The following is a 20,733-nucleotide window of genomic DNA, read 5'->3' as shown; positions in this document are numbered from 1 at the left end:
AGGAATAGAAAGGGGTTAGGAAGTAGAAAAATCACTGGTGGGAGCAGCCACCAAACAACATTACAGTTGCACAGCAATAAACATCTGATGCATGTAAGAATGAAACAGTTGTCATGAGGTACCAATTCACACATAGATTGGCCAAATCAAGTTGGTCATCAGTCTTGAGAAGGAGTTCAGAGAATGCATCTATGATCATTTTCGTGAACAGCACACAAGGCAATAGCACCATGTATAACATGGAAAATCAAATTGTGCAGAGAGTCTGCAGGGAGATGTAGATAGGTTAAGTGAGTGGGAAAAGATCAGGCAGATAGAAAAATTATTAAATGTGAGACAACCCACTTTGTAAGGAAAAATGGATCAGATTATTATTTAAATGGTAATTGTGGAACATGCTGTTGTGCAGAGAGACTTGGGAATACAGGTACACGATCCTTTATCCGGAAACCTTGGGGGACAGTGTGTTCTGAATTTCAGATTTTTCCGGATTTCGGAAAGCCCACCCGAATATCCACCTCCACACCTTTCCAGTCGCCCAGCCATCTCCCCCGACCGCCGGCCCCTCGCCACCCAGACGTCTCCCCCAACCGCGATCCCTCAGCCGCCTCCCCCAACCGCGATCCCTCAGCCACCTCCCCCAACCGCGATCCCTCAGCCACCTCCCCCAACCGCGATCCCTCGGCCACCTCCACCTCCCCCAACCACGGTCCCTCGGCCGCCTCCCCCAACCGTGGTCCCTCGGCCGCCCGACCACACCCCCGACCGCAGTTCCTCAGCCATCTTCCCCGACCACTGGTCCCTCGCTGTCTCCCCCAACCACCAGTCCCTCGGCTGCCCGGCAGTCTACCCCAACCATCTCCCCTGACCGCCGGTCTCTCTGCCGCATGGCCGCCTCCCCTGACCGCCGGTCCCCACTTGCCGGATTTTGGAGCTTTCCGGATTTTAGATGTCTGGATAAAGGATTGTCTTCCTGTACTTGTACCTGAATCACAAAAGGGCAGTTTTCAGGTGCAATAGGTTATCGAGAAGCCAAATGGAATGCTGGCCTTCATTGCAAGAATCAAAGACCAAAGACAAACTGCTGAAATTGTACAGGGTACTGGTGAGACTGTACCTGGACTATTGTGTGCAGTTCTGGTATCCTTACTTGAGTAAGGCTTTGAAGGAAGCGCAGAGGATGTTAACCAGGTTGATTCCAGAGATGAGGAGTTAGCCAACAAGAGATCGAAATACCTGAGACTGTTTTCATAGAATGAGAAGGAATTCTATCGAAACATGTAAAATTATGAAAGGGATAGATAAGACAGAGGCAGGAATGTTGCTTTCACTGATAGATATTAACTAGAAATATAGGACATAGCCTCAAGATTCTCAGGAGAGTTGATGAGAAACCGCTTTTCACAAACTGCAGTGAATTGGTAAACGTGCCAAAGGATGCTTTAGAGGCCGACTCACTAAATACATTTAAGACAAAGTGAAAGTTTTGCATTATTGGATAATTAAATGTGACATGGGAAAATCAGGTAAGTGGAGCTAATTCACAGATCAGCCATGATCTTAAATGGTGAAGGCTCGACGAGCTGGATGGTCTATTCCCACTCCTATTTCTTATGTTCTTCTAACTGTAACTTGGTATCCTATCCAACAGCAATCTTTTCTGCACTCCTTGACATCTTTCAACCTTTTCTCAAATGTTTAGCACTCAGAGGGTGCCTCATTTTGTTTTGCCTAATGATAACTCAAGTTTTTTTGATGGTGAATTTTCATCTCCATTCCCCAAGGATCTATCTTTTGGAGTCTTCTTTGTCACCACAATTCCCATCCATCTCTTGGTGAAAATGGCCTGAAGTCTGTCGCACATTCCATACATTCCTTGAGTCAATCTTCATCTCACAGGAACCATTCTGGCCCCCTTGCTTATCAAATGAAATGAAGCACAACTTCCTCTACCAAATTATCAGGAAGAATAAAACCCTATATTCTCACCCTGCCATCAATTCCTATCATGACTTTTCAATTCAATTTCCTTTTCTCTGCTCTAGAGTTTCAAAATTGAAGGTCTTTTTCAATCATATCAATTCAGCAAACATGTACATTCAGCTGTCAATTAAGATTTTCTTCTAATCTGTCCAATATCATCTATCCTCCTGCTAATAGAACTGAAACCATTTTAACTGCCAACTTATTTAATTTGTGTGTGAGACCCTGCTGTGTGCAAATTGGCTGCCGTGTTCACCTCTACTTACAACAATACGTTTATTTGTGCTTTGGAGTATTCTGATGTCAATAAAAGAATGTCTATTCAATAAATCCGATGAACTAAATTGATTATAAATGCTGGACATGCATGACAACTCTGCTAAGCACTTGAAACTTGCATTTTCATACATTGAAACAAAACACTTGCACTTTTTACTTTTTCGTTTATTGTGCAGTTTTAAATGTTATCTGAAGACAGATCATTCACATTCATTTCCTCATGGACAAACTCATGAACAGGATTTAATTAAATTAAATTAAAATAAAATAAAGCCTCTCTCCTCAAGAACCCCTACCACCACTACGATTGGGAAAAGTCACAGGACCCACAATGGCACAAGGACAGCTTCTTAGATTCCTGAATGAACAATGAAACAGACACACTCCCTCACTCTGTCTTTTCTTGCATAATTTAATTTATTTTCAATGTGGTTTTTTAATAGAAATGTTTTCATTGTGAAGCTGCTGCAAAACAACAAATTTTGTAACATGCACATGACAATAAATTCAGATTCTGATTCTTTAAATTTGATCTGTTAGTTTGGTGGAACTTTTATTAACTCAGTCTTTTTGCATCTATCATACTCATTTAAAAATATGGGCACCATGACCAGTGTCTAATAGTTGAAGAGAAATAGAGCGTGGAAATAGGTCACGCAGCCCACCAAAGCCATATTGGCTACCAACCATTGATTAGGTAAATCCCACATTCGTCCTTTGCTTTTTACTCTCAGCACATTCTAGTCAACTAATCTGTTTTCTTCTTTTCCTTTTAGTGTACTTTTTTTTCTCTCTTCAAAATATATCGAAGTCCATTTCCCTTCTACTAATTTTTCTGATTTCCAATATACCTATCCAACCGTTTTAGGTTTGTACTGTTAATTCAATTCAAACTGATGTTATTGAACAGTTGAACTGCTTGTTTACATGTTTCTTGACCACATTGACTGTAGTGCTTTTAAAAATTGCATGCCTCATTTTTGCAATTGGAAGATTGTGCTTGACTTTATTATATTGGTTGCTACCCACCCTGCCATTTGCCCAGGAGTCATGAAACTTTCACTACCAACAAATTAACTGGATCTTTGGAAATATAAGATCAAATCTACACTGTCACAGAAAAAAAAATCAATTGGAGTCCATTTCAATTCAAGTTCTTGGTGAACATGTGCTGAATACAAGTTTACAACACAACTTGATGCAATCAAATGTGTTAATCGCATAGGAGTGCCTGAAGTCAAAACTAAAAGTTGATTGATTCATTTCTCTCTCCCTGGAAATTTTCTTCACAGCTTTGCATGGTCTTCATGATATGAAACGGAAATGATATGAACCCCTGAATCTTCATTTATATGCATCGTAACTAACACCAGATTTTAATAAATGTGATCTTCTAATGAAAAACGATGTGAGATTTTATCTCAAAAGATCATTTTCCTCCTTCTGCCAGTGACACACACGAGGCCAATGCCAAAAAGGTATTATGCAGTGCTAATTAATTGGCTGCCATTTCTCTTCCATGCCTGAACTGCGCAAATTCCAGTCCAATTATCTCATTTTTCTCAGAGAACAGAGGATATATGACCTTAATATTACTTGATACCAGGGGTTGGAATGCAAACAAGGAATTGGGTATGGATCAGGAACAATTAATGAAAACCACTTCTTATGTACTATCCAGTGTTCTGTCATATTTCCCAATATCAATCTACAATTTAAAAAAATCCACTCTTGATCTCATTTCCCAATCATCACCTCCAAAATCCCTTTGCTCTCCGTCCAAAAGTACCATGCATTCAATCTTTTAATTAGACCATATAGACACAAGAATATAATGAGGACATTCAGTCCATCAAGACAGCCCTGCCATTCCATCTTGGCTCATTTACTATCCTCTTTGACCCCATTCTCCTGCCATCTCCCTCAACCCTTGATTCCCTTCCAAGTCAAGAATCCATTTACCTCCACCTTAAATATCCCAGTGCTTGGCCTCCACAGCTGCCTGGAGCATCGAATTCCATAAATTCTCCACCCTCTAGGGGGGAAAAAAATTCCTCTTCATCTCTGTTCTGAAGGGACAGTTTTGTATTCTGAGGCTATGCCCTCTGGTCCCAGACTCCCCACCATTGGATACATGTTCTCCACTCCTGTCCTTTCAGTGTTCGATCAGTTTCTCCTCCCCCCCCCCATTCTTCTAAACTCTTGCGATTACATTCCTAGACCCTTCAAATGCTCCTCTTATGAAAACTCTTTCACTCATTGTTGTGAACCTCTTCTGGACCCTCTCCAATGCCTTAGATATGGATCCCAAAACTGGTCACGATATTCTGTGTGATCCGACCAATGCCTTATAAAGCCTCAACATCACATCCCTGCTTTTATATTCCATCCCCCTCTAAATGAAGGCTAGCATTTTATTTGCCTTCCTTACCACTGACTACATACAAGTTAACATTTAGGGAGTCTTGCACAAGATTCTGCACCTCCTATTTCTGAACTCATTGCATGCTTGGAAAATAGTCTGTGCCTTTATTTCTACCACCATGATTATGCCCCTCTCTCCACTGTACTCCATCTGCCATTTCATTGCCTAATCTTCTAATCTGTCCTTCTGCAGACTCAGTGCTTCCTTAACACTATCAGCCATCCTCTTATATTTGTATCTTCTGCAAACTTGGCCACAAAGTTATCTCATCATTCATTCATATCTTTGACACGTGCAACTTCACGGGTCACAAGCAGCCAACCAGAAAAGGCCCTTTAATCCCAACTTCTGGCCTCCTGCCAGTCAGCCAATCTTCTGTCCATGATATCTTCCCCATAATACCAGGATCATTCCCATAATTTCCCATATTTTGGATTATGCCTCACCACATCTGACATACTACAGCTTGAAACAGTGGTAAACAATCAATTCCCGCCCTTCTTGACTTGTCTGTAGTCTGTCACAAATACAAACATATCAGAGCTCTCCTCACATTGCTAGCTGGGCAAAGCAACCAGTGCCCAAGTTTAATTATGCTCAACAAAAAGAGTAAGAGAACGACTATTTTCCATTTCGGCATCTTTACCTTTGGATTTATCCTTGGTCTTAGCTGAGCAATTCATGATTGAAATCCTATCAGGTTCCACATTGACACCGACATTGAACTCAACTTCAGCATGATCATTCTCTTCAACATATTTTTGAACATCTAGTTGACCTTTATTAATGGACGAAGAGAATTATTAATTGAAAAAATTACCCACCAGGCTTTCTATTCCTGAGGTATCAATTCAATCCATCTTTCCAGGCACCAAGCTTTGGAATCACTTCTCTGAATGTCAGCACCCTCTACCCTCCACAAGAAGCTTTTTGTCCATGTCGTGAAACCCAACATCATTTTTGATGGTTTGGTTTCAGATTGATACTACCCACACAACCTTTTGGAATATTTCTCTGCATCTCATAAACTTAAGACACTTGGCTGATAATGGTTAGAAAATGAAAGTTATTTGTTAATCTAGTGAAATGTCACTGATATAATGTGCCACTGAACGGATTGGAACTGCCTCCCATCATTTGTTTTGCAATTTTTCCTTGGACAGCGAAGAAAAAGCTTTCCAAAATCAAGGCAATGGAATTCTCTCAGCATTTGTGGTGAATGAATTTTGAATGTAACTGTATCACTCTATAACAAGCTGTGAAGATGATGAGATCTCTATGTGCAGAAATGTACACAGCAAGTTTCAAGGAATGCTGAGAAATTTTTAACATTCCTGCTCTAATTACAGAAGAATTTTATTTAAATTGCAAATGAATCCTGGTACAGTACAAAGTTCGACACGATTTCTCCACTCTAGTTTCACAAGATCCTGGTTCTTCTCAAGGAAATTGAATTGTACCTGATATTCAATATGCAGCAAACCTTTTTGCACTTTATCAAAGTAGTTGCTCAGCAAGCCCTTGTAGCCCACAGATTCAGAAGCAGCATTTAAGCTGATTTGTTTTGCCCTTGTGATGAAAAGAAGGCAAACTTGGATCACATTATTATCTCAGCACCATTAAGAATTCCATACAATCAGGGACAAAACTGAAATATTTATCATCAGAATAACCAGTGCTTCCCTAATTATTCTCAGTAACAGTGCATCAGTTTTTATCATCTCTGCAATTACGATACAATTTCTGCCAGGTGAATTGGGGAACAAAAATGGCTAGTGTTTGCAAAAGAGAATATAGAGAAGGGTTACATTTAAAAGTGATGCAAATGTACTTCAAAATAACTAATGAACTGACAATTTTTTTTAAATGAACACAGATATATAACAATTAAACCAATTGCTTGAAAATTAAATACAAATTTTCATCAAAAAACAAGAAAATCACTTGAAAAACAGCTGAATTAAATTAAAACTGATTATCCAGTAACCTCAGGACTTTAGTTTCGAGATGCCGCGTCCAAGATATTATCCTCTAACATTGCCAATTTCAGTGTGATCCCACTATCAGCCACGTTTTCCCCTCTCCAGCCCTATCCACTTTTTGCATCAATAAGTCTAATCTCTGAAGGGAGATAGAGAGAGAAGTGGCATGGTGCCAGGACAGCAACCTCTCTCTCAATAGGCTCTTTCAGGTGGCCAGAATAGAAAGTACACCAGCACCTCGACTTTCATAATACCAGAAGAAATTCAACATGCCATTTTCATCCCTGAACACCTTGCACATATGCAACATTGAGAGTATCCTATCAGCTGCATCACTGCAATGGTACAGGAACTGCTCTGCCCAAGAAAGCAAGGAACTGCAGAGAATTGTGAACATAGCTCAGACTGTCACACAAATCCCTCTCCTTTCCATTGACTCCATCAATTTTTTTTGCATTTCCTTGGAAAAGCATATTAAAAATATATTTTTAAAAACTCGTCCCATCATGCCTACACTCTCTTCATCTTGCTCGCATGAAAAGAAGATTCATAAATGTAATATCACTCATCAACAGATTCAGGGATAGCTTATTTCACAGTTATCAGGCTCCTGAACAAACCTTACCTTGGCTCTGTTCTAAGTGGTGTCTCCCTGTAACTCTGCATCCTTTAACAGCTCCACTCTATATGGATTGACTCGCTGGACTGTTTACTTACTCAGTGCACCTTGACATATGTGACAAGAAACTTGAACTTGATTTGAGTGGTAAATTATTTCATACAAGGAGTAATTCAAATGTGGAAGAAGCAGCCAGAGGAAGTGTTAAGGTTGAAACGAACAATATTTAAGAGGTATCTGGATGGGTACTTGAATAATCAAGGCATAGAGGGATACCAGATTAATGCTAACCAGTGAGATTCCTATCGATAGGCATGGTGTTCAGCATGGGCTCATTTTCCATTTGCACAATTCTGTAACTCTGACCTACTCCAACATTCCTTTATTATCTCTGCTTGGAAATATCAGAGGTGAAAGGAGCATGACAGGAAGTCATGCACAACAAAGAACAAAATGGAAATGTGCAAAACCCCAAAAAAATCATTTTCAAGGCCTTGTGAAACAAATACAGGTTAACAAAAGTGGCAAAAACCTTGCCTCAAAGTAATACACAAAATATGCTTGCACCAATATACAAAAAGGCTTACTTGCTCGGAGAACGGATGGTGTGACTTCGATCTCACTTGACACTTGATAGGGTTGAAACGCAGTCAAGGTGTTGGGTGCAGCGTCACTGTTGAACATGTCAGGACTTTGAGCGCCAGTTGAACTGGCGCTAGTACCATCTCCGGTACCATGGTGCGGTTCCTGCTCTTCAAAGATGGCAACAAGCTGCGGAGATGAATAATAAACAGTTAAAATTCAGAATATTGGTTCATTTTGAAGCACTTGTTGCCACCAGACTATTTTTCTCAGAAGATTCCCAAAAACAGACTATTTTGGGTTCTCTACTTCATTGTAGCAAGTAACAATTATAGCACAAGTGCTGTATAATTAATATCATAATTACTGTTCATTCAAAAAGTTGATTGAATATCAAGGTAATTAATCATTGTGGATCATTTGTGTTGCAACTTTTCCATTATTGGAATGAATAATTATGCCAGTAATGGATCCAATTTTAAAGATGAAATCAAACTGGATTTTTTTAATACTGTACGTGTAATTTGCTAGTTCAGTAAATTCAGTGATAAATCCTCGTATGCTAAAAAAAAAGATGCAATTATTTCAGTTTTGACCAACTACGAAGTTCTTCAGGCATTCTCCTGAAACTTTTCAGTAGACTTTTGTTTGCAAAGCAAATAGATGCCAAGAATTTCAGCCTCAAACTCAATGAAAATCAACATTTTGCTGAAAACCTGAAATGAAATATTCAGCAAGTCATAAGGCTTCTCTGGAAAGAGAAAAGCATTTTTTCTGATCAAAGAGTTTTCATTAGATAATTCTATTTCTCTATCCAAAGGTAGAGTCTGACATATATTTCCATCCTTTTCTATTTTTTGTTACCTTCTTGCTGAATTCAAGTGGTTTTGTTTTCAATCATAATTATTTTTTTTAAATATGACAAATTCACTAGTTCTACAACTTCTCAAGAAAACAACTGCCCCTCTTAACTTAGCTATCTGTCAATCGTGTGAGGTGAAAGGAGGTTGGGTGGGCTCTGTTGAAAGTTGCAAAAGAACACAACTCAATCAACCCTAAATCTCAATTATCAATACATTCCAGCCTTTGTGTTCCAAAGAGCTACTAAATTGACTTCAACTGAATGATAAAATGTGTCGAGAACTTCATGCAGTTAGTCAAAGCTGGAATAATTTCAACATTATTTAGCACACTAGGATTTTTCACTGAATTTACTAAATGTGCAAATAACACCTCAGTCTGAAAATTAATTTTTCTAATGTGATTTTATATTTTAAATTGGATCAGTTACTGACATAATTCCTGCAGAATTCATTATTTTGCATCAATAGAACTTCCAACATTTCCTAAGAAGCAACAGGGAAGTTGCCTTAATCATTTCATTGATCAAAGTTGCTTTGAATTCAAAGAAATGCACAGAGAGGTTTGGCATAAATCAACCAACATAGAAATCAATCAGTCTGGCATTCAGCAAGACCATGAGACAGCTCATGACGTAATGGCACATCTGATTAATAAATCTTCAGCTGCCTTACCTCCAGTTAAATAAATAAGTGCACTGGACCACCAGTGAAATGTTGATTGTGTGCCAACATCACAGTAGGCTTCTTTAACAATATTTCACTAGTATTCAGATGTTGGCAGGCTGATCATTGCACCTGTGTTTCAGGGATGCATTTACTCTACAGCTTAAGCCCACTACTTTGAGAGTGGCAGGTGCAGTTTGTGCTCAAGCAAAAAAAAAACTGTTTACATTGCCTGGAACACCATCAGTTCACTTTGCCTCCAGCAGCTTTGCATGTCCTACATCTACATCTGTGCAAAACCCCTCACCAAGCAGTTAGGAATTTAATGCTTGGAAAATGGGAAGAGGAAAATTTCTGCTCTCTGAACAATTCAACAGCGTGAAGTTTGATTCGATATGCTTGAAATATCACCAAGCTCTCTGCTAGGCAGGTTGGAAGCTACACCATCCTATACTTCATAAGCCCTTTTTCCACTGGCACCCTATCCCAGGCATTATTGGGAATTTACTGGAACAAGGTCCAGTGGAAATGACATCAAATGGAGTCATTTCATGCCAGGGTTTAACCACCTTTACCCCTACATATCCCCAGTGTTTGCTGATGCCAGTGTGCTGATAAAACCAGTGGAAAAGTCACCCATTTCCAGTTGAAGTTAGAACACTCCAATCCCCAGGGATGAGTTGTGTTCCGTGGAAAAGCCAGTTAAGGGTGGCCCAGTGGAAATGGCACAAAGGGCTTCCTATCCCAGGACACTGCACAGTCAATTAACTGGGATGCCAGTGGAAAAAGGGCTATAGACTGCCAACTCAAGGCTCCAAGCTTCAAAAGCTCAGCTCATTTCACATTAGAATTGAGGTCCAACTCCAGCTTTCCATTTTGCCTCTTGTATCTGGTTCAACATTCCATTTGATTTAAATGTGCTCTGCGCACGACTAAACACAACTGTTCCTCAAATTTACAAGAGGGCACATGTGCCATTCACTGCCAGTTCACAATGAATCATCAAAAAATTTATATCAACCATTAAAAAATTTTCAACCAAAATAAGAAAACAAAGCTGCTTGCAATGCCAGGACTGAAATGCTTTTCAACACTTAGTGACAAACTAAACTTAATAATGTTTTTTCTTTGAACAGATATTCTAAAGCCCAGTATCCTGAAGTTGGTTCCTAGAGGTTATATGGTTGTATTAATCGGCCAAGGGGAAGCAATAAAATTGGCAAACAGTTGCGAGCCTGGTTCGACATCTGTCCATTGAAAGCAAATGGCAGGCTGAAACCCAGGCCAAATAAGCACAAAGACATTCTGAATTGCCAAATCTCAAACATTCGATCCATTGTTTTTTTTAAGTTAATGGTTCAGACAATGGTCTTTGTGAATCTAACTACTGGCTCACGCTCAGAACTCTCTTAAATTAGTTTATTACTTTTAAATCAAAGGTTAATAAACTTGCATTAATCAGAGCTATCAAAGGATATGGAGGAAGAGCAAATAAAAGATAGCCGTGAATCAGACATGATTTAATTTCATGGTAAAAGAGGCTTGAGGGATACACTAGCCTGTTTTAAATCTATCAGACACGAGGCTGCAGTCAACAATTCACTTGTGATTTGAATTTTGTGCTTAATTTCCTTAAATTACTGGCGATTGCTCCATTGGATATCCCAAAATCCTTCTTACCACCACATTATTTACACCAAGCATGACTGCTGCAAGACATTCCATGGTCCCTAAATGTAAACATCTCCTTTGATATGTACATCTCCTTTCATGCATCTTCTTTGATCATCCAGCAGCCAATAGCTTAACAGTGTTAGCTTTTGCCATTAATGTTTAAGCAAGTTCTTTGATAAGAAACCATATGTGACTTGGAATACCACCACTGCTTTGGCACTGTGACAGGAGCCATCAATTCTGTCATTGGGTCCAGACTACAGCGTTGTGTGGAACATTCCAATTAGTCACAAGTTTCCCCAAAAAATGAAATGAAAGCACTCGTCTGAATTTACTCGACTATGGGACTGCTAGTTCAATTATTTTGTTGTCTTTCAACTAAAGTCAAGTTTGTCTTTCACATGAGAGCCCAGACTGAACCAGACCATTTGAGTCCACACTGACCATCAATCACCTTTTTATGCAAATCCTTCACAATCTTGTTATATTAGATAGATAGATAACCTTTATTATCATTGCATAAGTACAACCAAATTGAGCACGCATCCTGACAGTGCACATATACATCAAACTGACGTATAAAAACATCAATACAATATTCAATGTTTGGCGTTGTTTCGTTCATGTATAGCGGTGAGGTAGAAACTGTTTTTGTGTCTGTTTGCCAATGAATTAATGGACCTAAAACATCTACTGGAGGGTAGTAGGTTAAACAGATGATGACCAGGGTGGTAACGGTCCTTCAGGATTTTGGCTGCTCTACGAAAGCAGCGAGAGTTGAATAAATCCTCCAAAGAGGGCAGTGCACAGCTGATAATCTTCTGGGCCGTACTGATGACCTTCTGAAGGTCCCTCTTGTCTGCTGCCAAGCAGCTGGCAAACCATGCCAGAATGCAGTAGGCCAGCACACTCTCAGTGATAAAAGGACACCAGATATTTCTCCTGCAGTTTGACCTTTTTAAGAATCCTCAGGGCATGGAGTCATTGCTGTGCCTTTTTAACTACTATGATGTTATTGGTAGTCCAAGAGAGACCTTCAGCCAAGTGTGTACCCAGAAACCTGAAAGCAGTGGCCATTTCCACACAGTCCCCATTGATGTATAACAGGTCTGGAAATGTACTGTTCCTCCTAAAGTTCTTTTGCTTTTGAGGAGATCAAGACGAGATTGTTCTCTGCACACCACGCTGTCAGTCTTTGGACTTCATCCCTGCACCTGTCTCATTTCCTCTTGAAACAAGTCCAACCACAGTTGTGTCATGCACAAACATGATGATGGTGTTGGACCAATACTTGGAGGCACCTTTCATCCCAATGAATATCCCCCATATCCTGCCAATCACCTGCAAAAGAGGGACAATTTACAATGGTCAATTAAAGTATTAACCCACATCCCACATATTTGAACCCCAACTGAATCCAGATTAATCTTGAAGCTGTGAGGAAGCAGTCCTCCTGAAAAGGAAGAACACTGAACCCATCCTGGGCTCTCAGCCTGTTGGACATTAATCTCCACCTCGTCTACATGCCCAAAATTATGTGTGCACTAAATGCCAGGAGTCCATCTATCCCCAATATTAAAAAAGGAGCCTTCATGCTGCAGAACATTAATTTCAACTGGGCAGTGACACAATCCCTGTACTTTATTTTAAAAATTCAAAATTTATTTATTGTTATGTAATAAAAAAGTTTCTTTAGTCTACTGTAAGGCAGACAGATTCAGTGTCAGCAGAAATTGTTACAGTCAGAGAAAGAGAATCAAGAGAGGGTTCACCCCCCCCCCCTCCAAATACACAGAGTTTCCATGGATTTGCCTCCAGTGCTCCTCCTGCACCCTTTGCAGCCACATACACTCATTGGCAGGCCGAGCTCCAGATCTGAACCTCAGACACAATTTGGAACCCTGCAGTGCTCTCAGCACCTTCTCACACCCAAGTTCCGATACCTGGTACCCCTTCAGCCAGACTTGAGCCAGTTCAGCAGACCACAGCCTGGTGGGAATCCTTTGACCACAGTCTTCAGCAGCCCCCAACCTGCGTGGGTCCCTTGCCAACAGCCGTCCGCTTGCAGGTTGCGCAGCCGCAGAGCCCCTCATTGGTCGGACATGAGTTATCTCCTCTGCTTCTCCTTCTCAACTAGAGGGGTGAGGGGGAAGGTTATCTCCATGGGTGCACATCAATTAATTCGCCAGTGGTCAAGGTGGCACTTCAGAAAAAGGAGATAAGAGCCCTGTCCAATGGGTCCACCAGCAAAATGCCCTCACTTTGCAGAATGCTCAATCACTGGAAATTTCAAGTGAGCATCAAAACTTCACAGTTAATGATGAGAAGGGCCTTCCCTGTCAAATACTTGATGCACAGCTGTTCTTATCCAGTTCTTTCTAGGATGTGCATTTACCAAGAATATCAGGAAAGAGGTGCAGTGGTTATCATTGTCTCTGCAACAAATATTATAAACGAAGTCTACCCTTGAAAATAAAACTGCTGGTGACTGGCAACATAGGTTATTGTCAGTTGTGTCCATTCCTGACTGTGTCCCTAGTCATCTCCTGAAATGCATGGACTCTCATTTCTGACACCTGCCTGATCAACGCACTCTGATTCGGCCTGACCCCCACTGAGCAGCTATGCAAATGCAATTTCCTCCCCACCCCCCAAAGAAATCACCATCCCCACCCACTCTGTCAACATATTTTCTTTTTCCCTGGTCCACTGACCTCTCCAATACCACTATTCTGCACATGAGCACAAACAATAGCTCATCCTTGATTTCCTGATCAACCTCGTTGGACACAAAAATCTGTAACTCTCCTCTCACCATTTTTTCTGAAAAAAGTCATGGTCTCCTATTGAGAGATGTTGCTGGATTTTGAATAGAAATCAGCCTTTCTCAAGTTCATTGGCAAAACTCTTAAGTAGGCACTGTGGTCCAATGGCCCAAATAGACAATTAGCACAGAATTTTCTGTTGGCAGTTTTCTTTCGTATTTTTTTATTAAAATGAGCAGATCACCTCACCTCCACTGTCCCACAGTGAAACTTGTTTGATGACACTCAAAAGAAACCCTGAATACCACACACATGGCACAGACAAATGAAGGACCAGCACCCAATGGCAGAAGGAAAGGAACATAACAGGTATACAAGTTGGCAGAACAATGAGCAGAGGAGTGGTTAAAGATCTAGCATTGAGTCAGAGAGAGGAAGGCAGAAGGCTTTAATGGCACTGTTAGGGAATGTGGTAAATCAGTGCCGTTACAGTCGAATTCATATAACAGTAACATTGAAGGGACAGTCTGTCCAGGTTGGTTGCAGAACATCAAGCATCATTATGCTCAGCACTGGTGATCCTCAGGGCTGTGTGCTCAGCCTGTTGATGCTACTGACCCGTGACTGCAACAGCTGATCCAGCTCCAATAGAGTCATCGAGTTTACAGACGTAGTTGGCCTCACCAGCAACAATGATAAGTCACACTACAGAAAGAGAGAAAATCTTGTGATATAGTGAGAGAATAACAACCTGCGTCTCAACATGGACAAAATGAAGGTGGACTTCAGGAGGACCAGGAACAACCACCATCCAATACACATTAAAAACTCAAGAGTGGAGAGAGCAGAGAGCATCAAGAAGCTTGGGGTCCACTTAACAAGTGACTTATCCTGGACACACATCTCCTCACTTGTCAAGAATGTGTAACAGCAACTGCACTTCATGTGAAGACTGCAGCAGTTGAGGGTACCGGCCATCATCATGTCAATCTTCTACAGGAGCTCTATTGAGAGTGTCCTGTCTGGCTGCAGTTGCTGTGGAGAATTGGATCTGAGGTCCATCCACAGGACCATAAGTGTGGCAGAGAGGATCACTGCGGTCTGTGCCCCACCCCCAAACACAATTTATGTGAGCTACTTGGATCATTGACTGAAGAGGGGACACAAAATTGTTGAGGACCCTTCTACCAACACACAGCATCTTTCAGCTGGCTCCTGTAAGGTCAGAGCCAGGCTGAAAAACAACTTCTTCCCACAGGCAGCAAGAATGCTGAATGACTAAATGAGCTGCTCACACCACCTATCTGAGATTCTACTATTTATTTAACAATTTCTATTTATTTGTATATGCATATAGTTTGTCCTGCATATATATCACTTATCTGTGTCTTGTCTGGTTGTATGTTTTGGACCGAGGTACTTGTGAAATCAGATGATAAATAAACTTGAACTTAAAGATAAACATGAACAGCCAGGGGATGGAGGGAAATAGACCATGTGCAGGAAGATTTAGCTTAAATTGGCATCACGGTCAGCTCAGACATCATGAGCTGAAGGGCCTGTTCTATACTTAATGATGAAAATGATTTTAAAAAATCAAGAGAATAAAGTCGCCAAAACAGAAGTTTCTTTAAAACATCCTGATCAAACCTCTACCACTCTCAGGTACGTTTGTTTGACAAATGAAGACAGCATTTGCCCCAAGCATTCCATGCCATCATCTCTACTCTAGTTGAACCTCCTCCCAACAAGCCAATATTTTATTTTCCTCAGACATACCAGTTTGGCCTTGCGCTCCTCATTTTTATAACTTTTCCAAGTTTTGCTGGGCAACTAGTCCATGGAATATTCTAATGCATTAAAAATGCTGCAAGCAGCATCAAGATTTTGATGCACCTGATTTAGAATAAGAGTATTAAAGTTAATGATGAATAAAGCAATCTCTCCAGAGAGGCAAGAAGGCAATTAAGTGATAATGGGGAATAAAGGAACTAAATTTTCACCAAAATTATTTTTTTAAATAAATAAACTGATTTTTTGAAAAGGCAGTGATAGAGAATGGAGTATAATCATGGAGAATGAACTCTAGCTTGAATTAAAATATTTTGCATCAGATTTTTATCCAAAACAATGAAGTAAATGAGCAAGTATACAGAGATTTATAATAGAATTAACAAAGGACAAGAAATAATCTCTGTAAAATTTAATGAATCTCAAGATGGAAGAGTGTCAGAGAACTAAAGGCATGCACCAATAGTCAATGCAAGAAAACAAAAGAGAGACACTCTGCCCTTTCAGAAAGAAAAATTTTCATTTGGAGCACAGGATAAAAAATGTAATTCTATTTATCTAAAGCTGAAAAGAAAATCAATTAGTAAAAAAATCTACAAATTCTGATTAAGCTAAGATTTTAGAATATATATATTTTGATACAAAAAATTTTTAAATCTGGATTATTTTTGGTTCTGTAACCGGCCATGCTTGACAAAGTTATACAGCAGGTACAGATACTATTGCTGTGCAGGGTTAGCATTTTTAGGCTTTCAAAAGATATCAAGGTGTTGGTGAGACATTTCATGGGTCACTGAAAAAGTGAGGGTGGAATTTGAGGTTCAATAACATTATTCCATTGGAAGTACAAGTTCATGTGAATAAATTTATTTCTACATCAACACTTCTGTGCATGCAGTTAAAGCAAGCCAAAGAAATAAAAACTGTGACTGAAAGTCTTATTTATCAGTCTGATACATATAGACTGCAATTCCATGTCATACAAAGTTGGATGGTAGAATCCAGAGAAAGGTTGTGAATTAGATTTCATGCTTTAGGAGAGAGATGGAATCGTATTTCATGTGGAAAATTTTGAACGATGAACATTATTGATGCAAAAAGAAAACAATGTTCAAAATTTACATGATCAACTGTAAGAATGAGAGAAGTACAAAAAGGACAACTTATTGTCAATTAATATTCTTTTGTAAAGATAAGTATGAGCATGGCACATTGAATGCACATATAGCAAACCATCTGTGACATATTAACAGTGAAAGTACCTGTGGCAATTACAATCTCACCAAGAATCTTTATTTGCCAAGAAAGAAAAGTGTGAAAAGAAAATGGTACAAAGGGAAATAAAAATAAATCCTTAATATAACAAAACTGTTGTGATAATTAGAATTTCCATGGAAGTGAAGATTTGACATTCTAATAAAGATAACACATTTAAAATGCATTTATTATTTAACTGGTTGAAGCGGTGATCTTTTCAGTGGAAAAAAAGGAACATCCCAAGTTATAATCATCATAATTAGAATCAGGGCAGGCTCTAGCCCCTCTCACACTTGAAAGTGGACCCAGGAACTAACGGCCAATCAGCCTAAAAAGGGTCTGGTGTGAAAGGAAAATCTTCTCAATGCTGGTGTGAGATGATGTCATATCACAGTAGGGATTGACAGGCTCAACCCCTAGTACAGTCCTTAGCGTCTGCTGATGCCTTCGTTGCAATCAGGCAAGCTTAGAATGGGCAATTGCATTCTGGCATAGAAAGGACTCAGGTTTTTGCGTTAGTGCAGGAACATGAAAGAAAAGATTAAAATGAATGCATTGTTACGAGCCCAGAGGACCCCAAAACCCAGCAACAATAGATATTCACCAAGATAAATGGTTACTTAAACAAAAGTTGCTTTTAATTATCTTTAAACATGAAACAGAATCATACTTGAACTTAACTGACCTAACTAACCCCTTCTAATTCTAAGCACACGGGTGTGTGTGTGTGTGTGTGTGTGTGTGTGTGTGTGTGTGTGTGTGTGTGTGTGTAATTCACAGTCCAATCTCACTTCTCATTCCTCCAAGTTCACATGTTTCCAGGCAATTCTTATATTGTGCACAGAATTTAACATTTATAAAGTTCACCAGGCTTTGGTGCTTGAAAGGTAAATGGTTACCACTCAGGAAGGTTCGTGTTGGTTTTCAGAGAGAGGTTTGTTGTTCCAGGATATCCACAACTGATGTACTTCTATCAGCCACTTCAATATCTTGCTGATGAAACTTGCCCCTTCAGGATTCTCCAGATGATAACCTCTTTCTTTTGGGTCACCACAGAGTTCCTTTTTGCTTCTCTTATTCCAAGTGAAACATTAGACAGCCAGTCCTCTCCTCTTGCATGAACCACAAGAGCTTTGACCACACCATCTTCCAAATGGGGCTTTTTACCAGCTTGCCAGCTTGTCCTGTTCCAGTTCCAGCTGCTTCTGTAGAAGCAGTTTCCTCTCTTAGAAAGAAAACCTGTTTGACTCTCTCTACTTGCAAAACCACATGACCCTCTTAGAACAGCAAGTTCTCTTCCAGACAATCTGTGGCTCCAACAAGATGTTTCAACTGTTGCCTTTTGTAAACAACAATCCATTAGTGAAGTCTCTTGAGCACTCTCCAAAGTTCTTGCTAAAGTTGTGGAGCCGATATTTTTAGCATTAGCAGAGATCCAGTATTTCAAATAAGATCTGTTTTAAAGTGTTAGTATGTAACCTACTCTAACAAACCTTTCCCAATTTATCACCCAAAAACATACTCTGTCACAGTATAAACATCGCTGTGAGAAAATTGCAGCGGGGGGGGGGGGGGGGGGAGAGGGAGAGAGAGAGGGGGGGGGGGAAATAAATAGCAAGACAATTTTTAAACAGCGTGGGAACGTTGATAGTGCTATAGTGCATAATTTATAAAGATGATGGGAAAAAGTGATGGCAGACCTGACTTCTCAGAATGTCATGTGGCAGAGAAACCTCTCCATGAGTACTCCATACATGCAGCTGTGCGTACAGCCCTTTCTCTGCTGCAAAGAATTCTGGGAGGGCAGGTCCACCATTGCTTTTTCCCAATGGTGTTTATATATTGTGCATGATTGTGCTACCAACTTTCCCACTCTGTATAAATTGAGCACTTTCGCGCTACCAACTTTCCCACGCTGTTTAAAAATTGTCCACTATTGTTATTTATTTCTAGCACTTTCTCACAGTCCCTTATAAAAATTTGTATAGGTCAGCACAACAGGGGCTGAAGGGCTCAAACTGTGCTGTACATAAAACTTAATTATGTTATAATTAGGCATGATTAATTTTGGTTCAAATATAAGATCATAATACATTGATCAGGATTTAGGGCAGGTCCACCATCACTCAAAGCATCATGACATCACCAGTAGAAGGAAGAACAGTCCTAACCCTGAGGTTAATGTGTGCAGTGTCCCAGTTAAGAGTGGTCAGTGTGAACAGCAAAAACGCCATTCCTATTCTGGGATACTGAATGGCCGATTTAGTGGTATGCAAGTGTAAAAGGGGCTTCTGATTCATCAAAATCTCTTTTCCTAACCACACTTTTTTTTTTCTTTTTTCTTTCTTTGGCTTGGCTTCGCGGACGAAGATTTATGGAGGGGGTAAAAAGTCCACGTCAGCTGCAGGCTCGTTTGTGGCTGACAAGTCCGATGCGGGACAGGCAGACACGATGTCCACACTACAGTAAGCATTAACTCAGGTCAATTTGAAGAGAATTGCATAAGCACTTATTATGTTTGCAGTCATATTTCCCAAATTCATTTTTATCTCAGTTTGAAAAGCAGAAAAGTGAAACGGACATAACCACAATTTAAATTACAAGGAGAGATTGGAAAGGCTGGGGCTGAAGAGTGATTTCATGGAGGTTTATAAAAAAAGTGATGGTTATTGATAAGGTGAATGGTCACATTGTTTCTCAAAGGGGGAGTAAATATTAGGGCCATAAAATTGAAGGTGAGGGGGAAAGATTTAAAGGGGATTCTAGGAGCAAATTTTTCACACAGTTGTTGGCGGGGTACATGGCACAAGCAGCCATAGAAAGTGATGGAGGCAGGTAAAATTGCAACATTTACAAGATATTTAGGCGTGGTTTGAAAATGTTTCGAGGGACATGGGCCAAAACACAGCCAAATGGGACAGTTGGGTAGTCATCTTAACAGGCAGAGACAAATTGGGCTGAAACACCTGTTCCCAGGCTGCATGACTCTGACTGAAAGAATGCATATACAAATACAAATGTTTGCATCTCTAGAGCTCTCAACTCAAAAGTCAACACTATAAAATTAGGAGAAACACTCGTGGTCCTTATGGATTTATAGTGTGCTTAGATCAACTCTCAGAATAAACAAAGTACTAGAATGTAGAGCATACATATTCTATTAGGTTATCAGTGATGTTAATTAGAAGATAGTTGTCAGTACATGAGTCATGACAATAATATCAGTGCTTATTTCTGATCACCATTCTAATTACACCTCAGAGAGTTCTCTTTTATATGCATGGGCTCTGTCAGCCCTTGTTTTTAATGAGATGCACTGATTCTTTGGAATTTTACCACTTTGGACACTTGTCAGTAAATTTACACTCTGTACAAATTAATTAATTCTGTTAATTTTAAAAATTTCTCCATTGTTTTGTTGAAAAGAGAGGCCTTGTGCAGCCATTTTAAATGCACATTTGCTCATTATTGTGTCTGCACAAGGTCATGTTATAATTTTAATGAAGCCACAGGAAATCCATCCATTCTGATGTACCATATGTCTGCTTTTATAAGCATTTAGATTAATGAAAACTGCAGATGTTTCCTATTGGCTACTTCCAAAGAAACTGTGGGAATATCAGGGCTCAAGAAAATAAGATCCAACAGCATCTGCAGTTCCTTTGTGCAAGCTACAAAGAAACTAAATAGAAATTTTAAATATTGAGCACTTGGCTTTTTCCACACATCAACTGTCAATGTGGGCAAGCTAAAATGAAACTCCACTTTTAAAAAAATTACTATTCTAAAAAAAAATTGCCGACAAAGAGTGTTTGTTAAAGAAACTGTTTCTGACCTCCTGTTAAATAAC

General features: G+C 39.8%; 1 protein-coding gene across 9 annotated transcripts in view; it reads right to left on the bottom strand.

The window, feature by feature from the left end:
- The window catches only part of pard3aa (par-3 family cell polarity regulator alpha, a), a 912,377-nt gene that overhangs the window by 509,191 nt on the left and 382,453 nt on the right, over positions 1-20,733 (bottom strand). For all 9 annotated transcript variants that reach the window (XM_069914429.1, XM_069914431.1, XM_069914432.1 and 6 more), the window contains exon 3: positions 7,876-8,059. In XM_069914429.1, the coding sequence (XP_069770530.1) occupies positions 7,876-8,059 (184 nt within the window). The remainder of the gene's footprint in view (positions 1-7,875; positions 8,060-20,733) is intronic.

This window comes from Narcine bancroftii, chromosome 1 (assembly GCF_036971445.1).
Source record: "Narcine bancroftii isolate sNarBan1 chromosome 1, sNarBan1.hap1, whole genome shotgun sequence".
Lineage (NCBI taxonomy): Eukaryota > Metazoa > Chordata > Chondrichthyes > Torpediniformes > Narcinidae > Narcine > Narcine bancroftii.
This window is presented reverse-complemented; position numbering and strand designations above follow the sequence as displayed.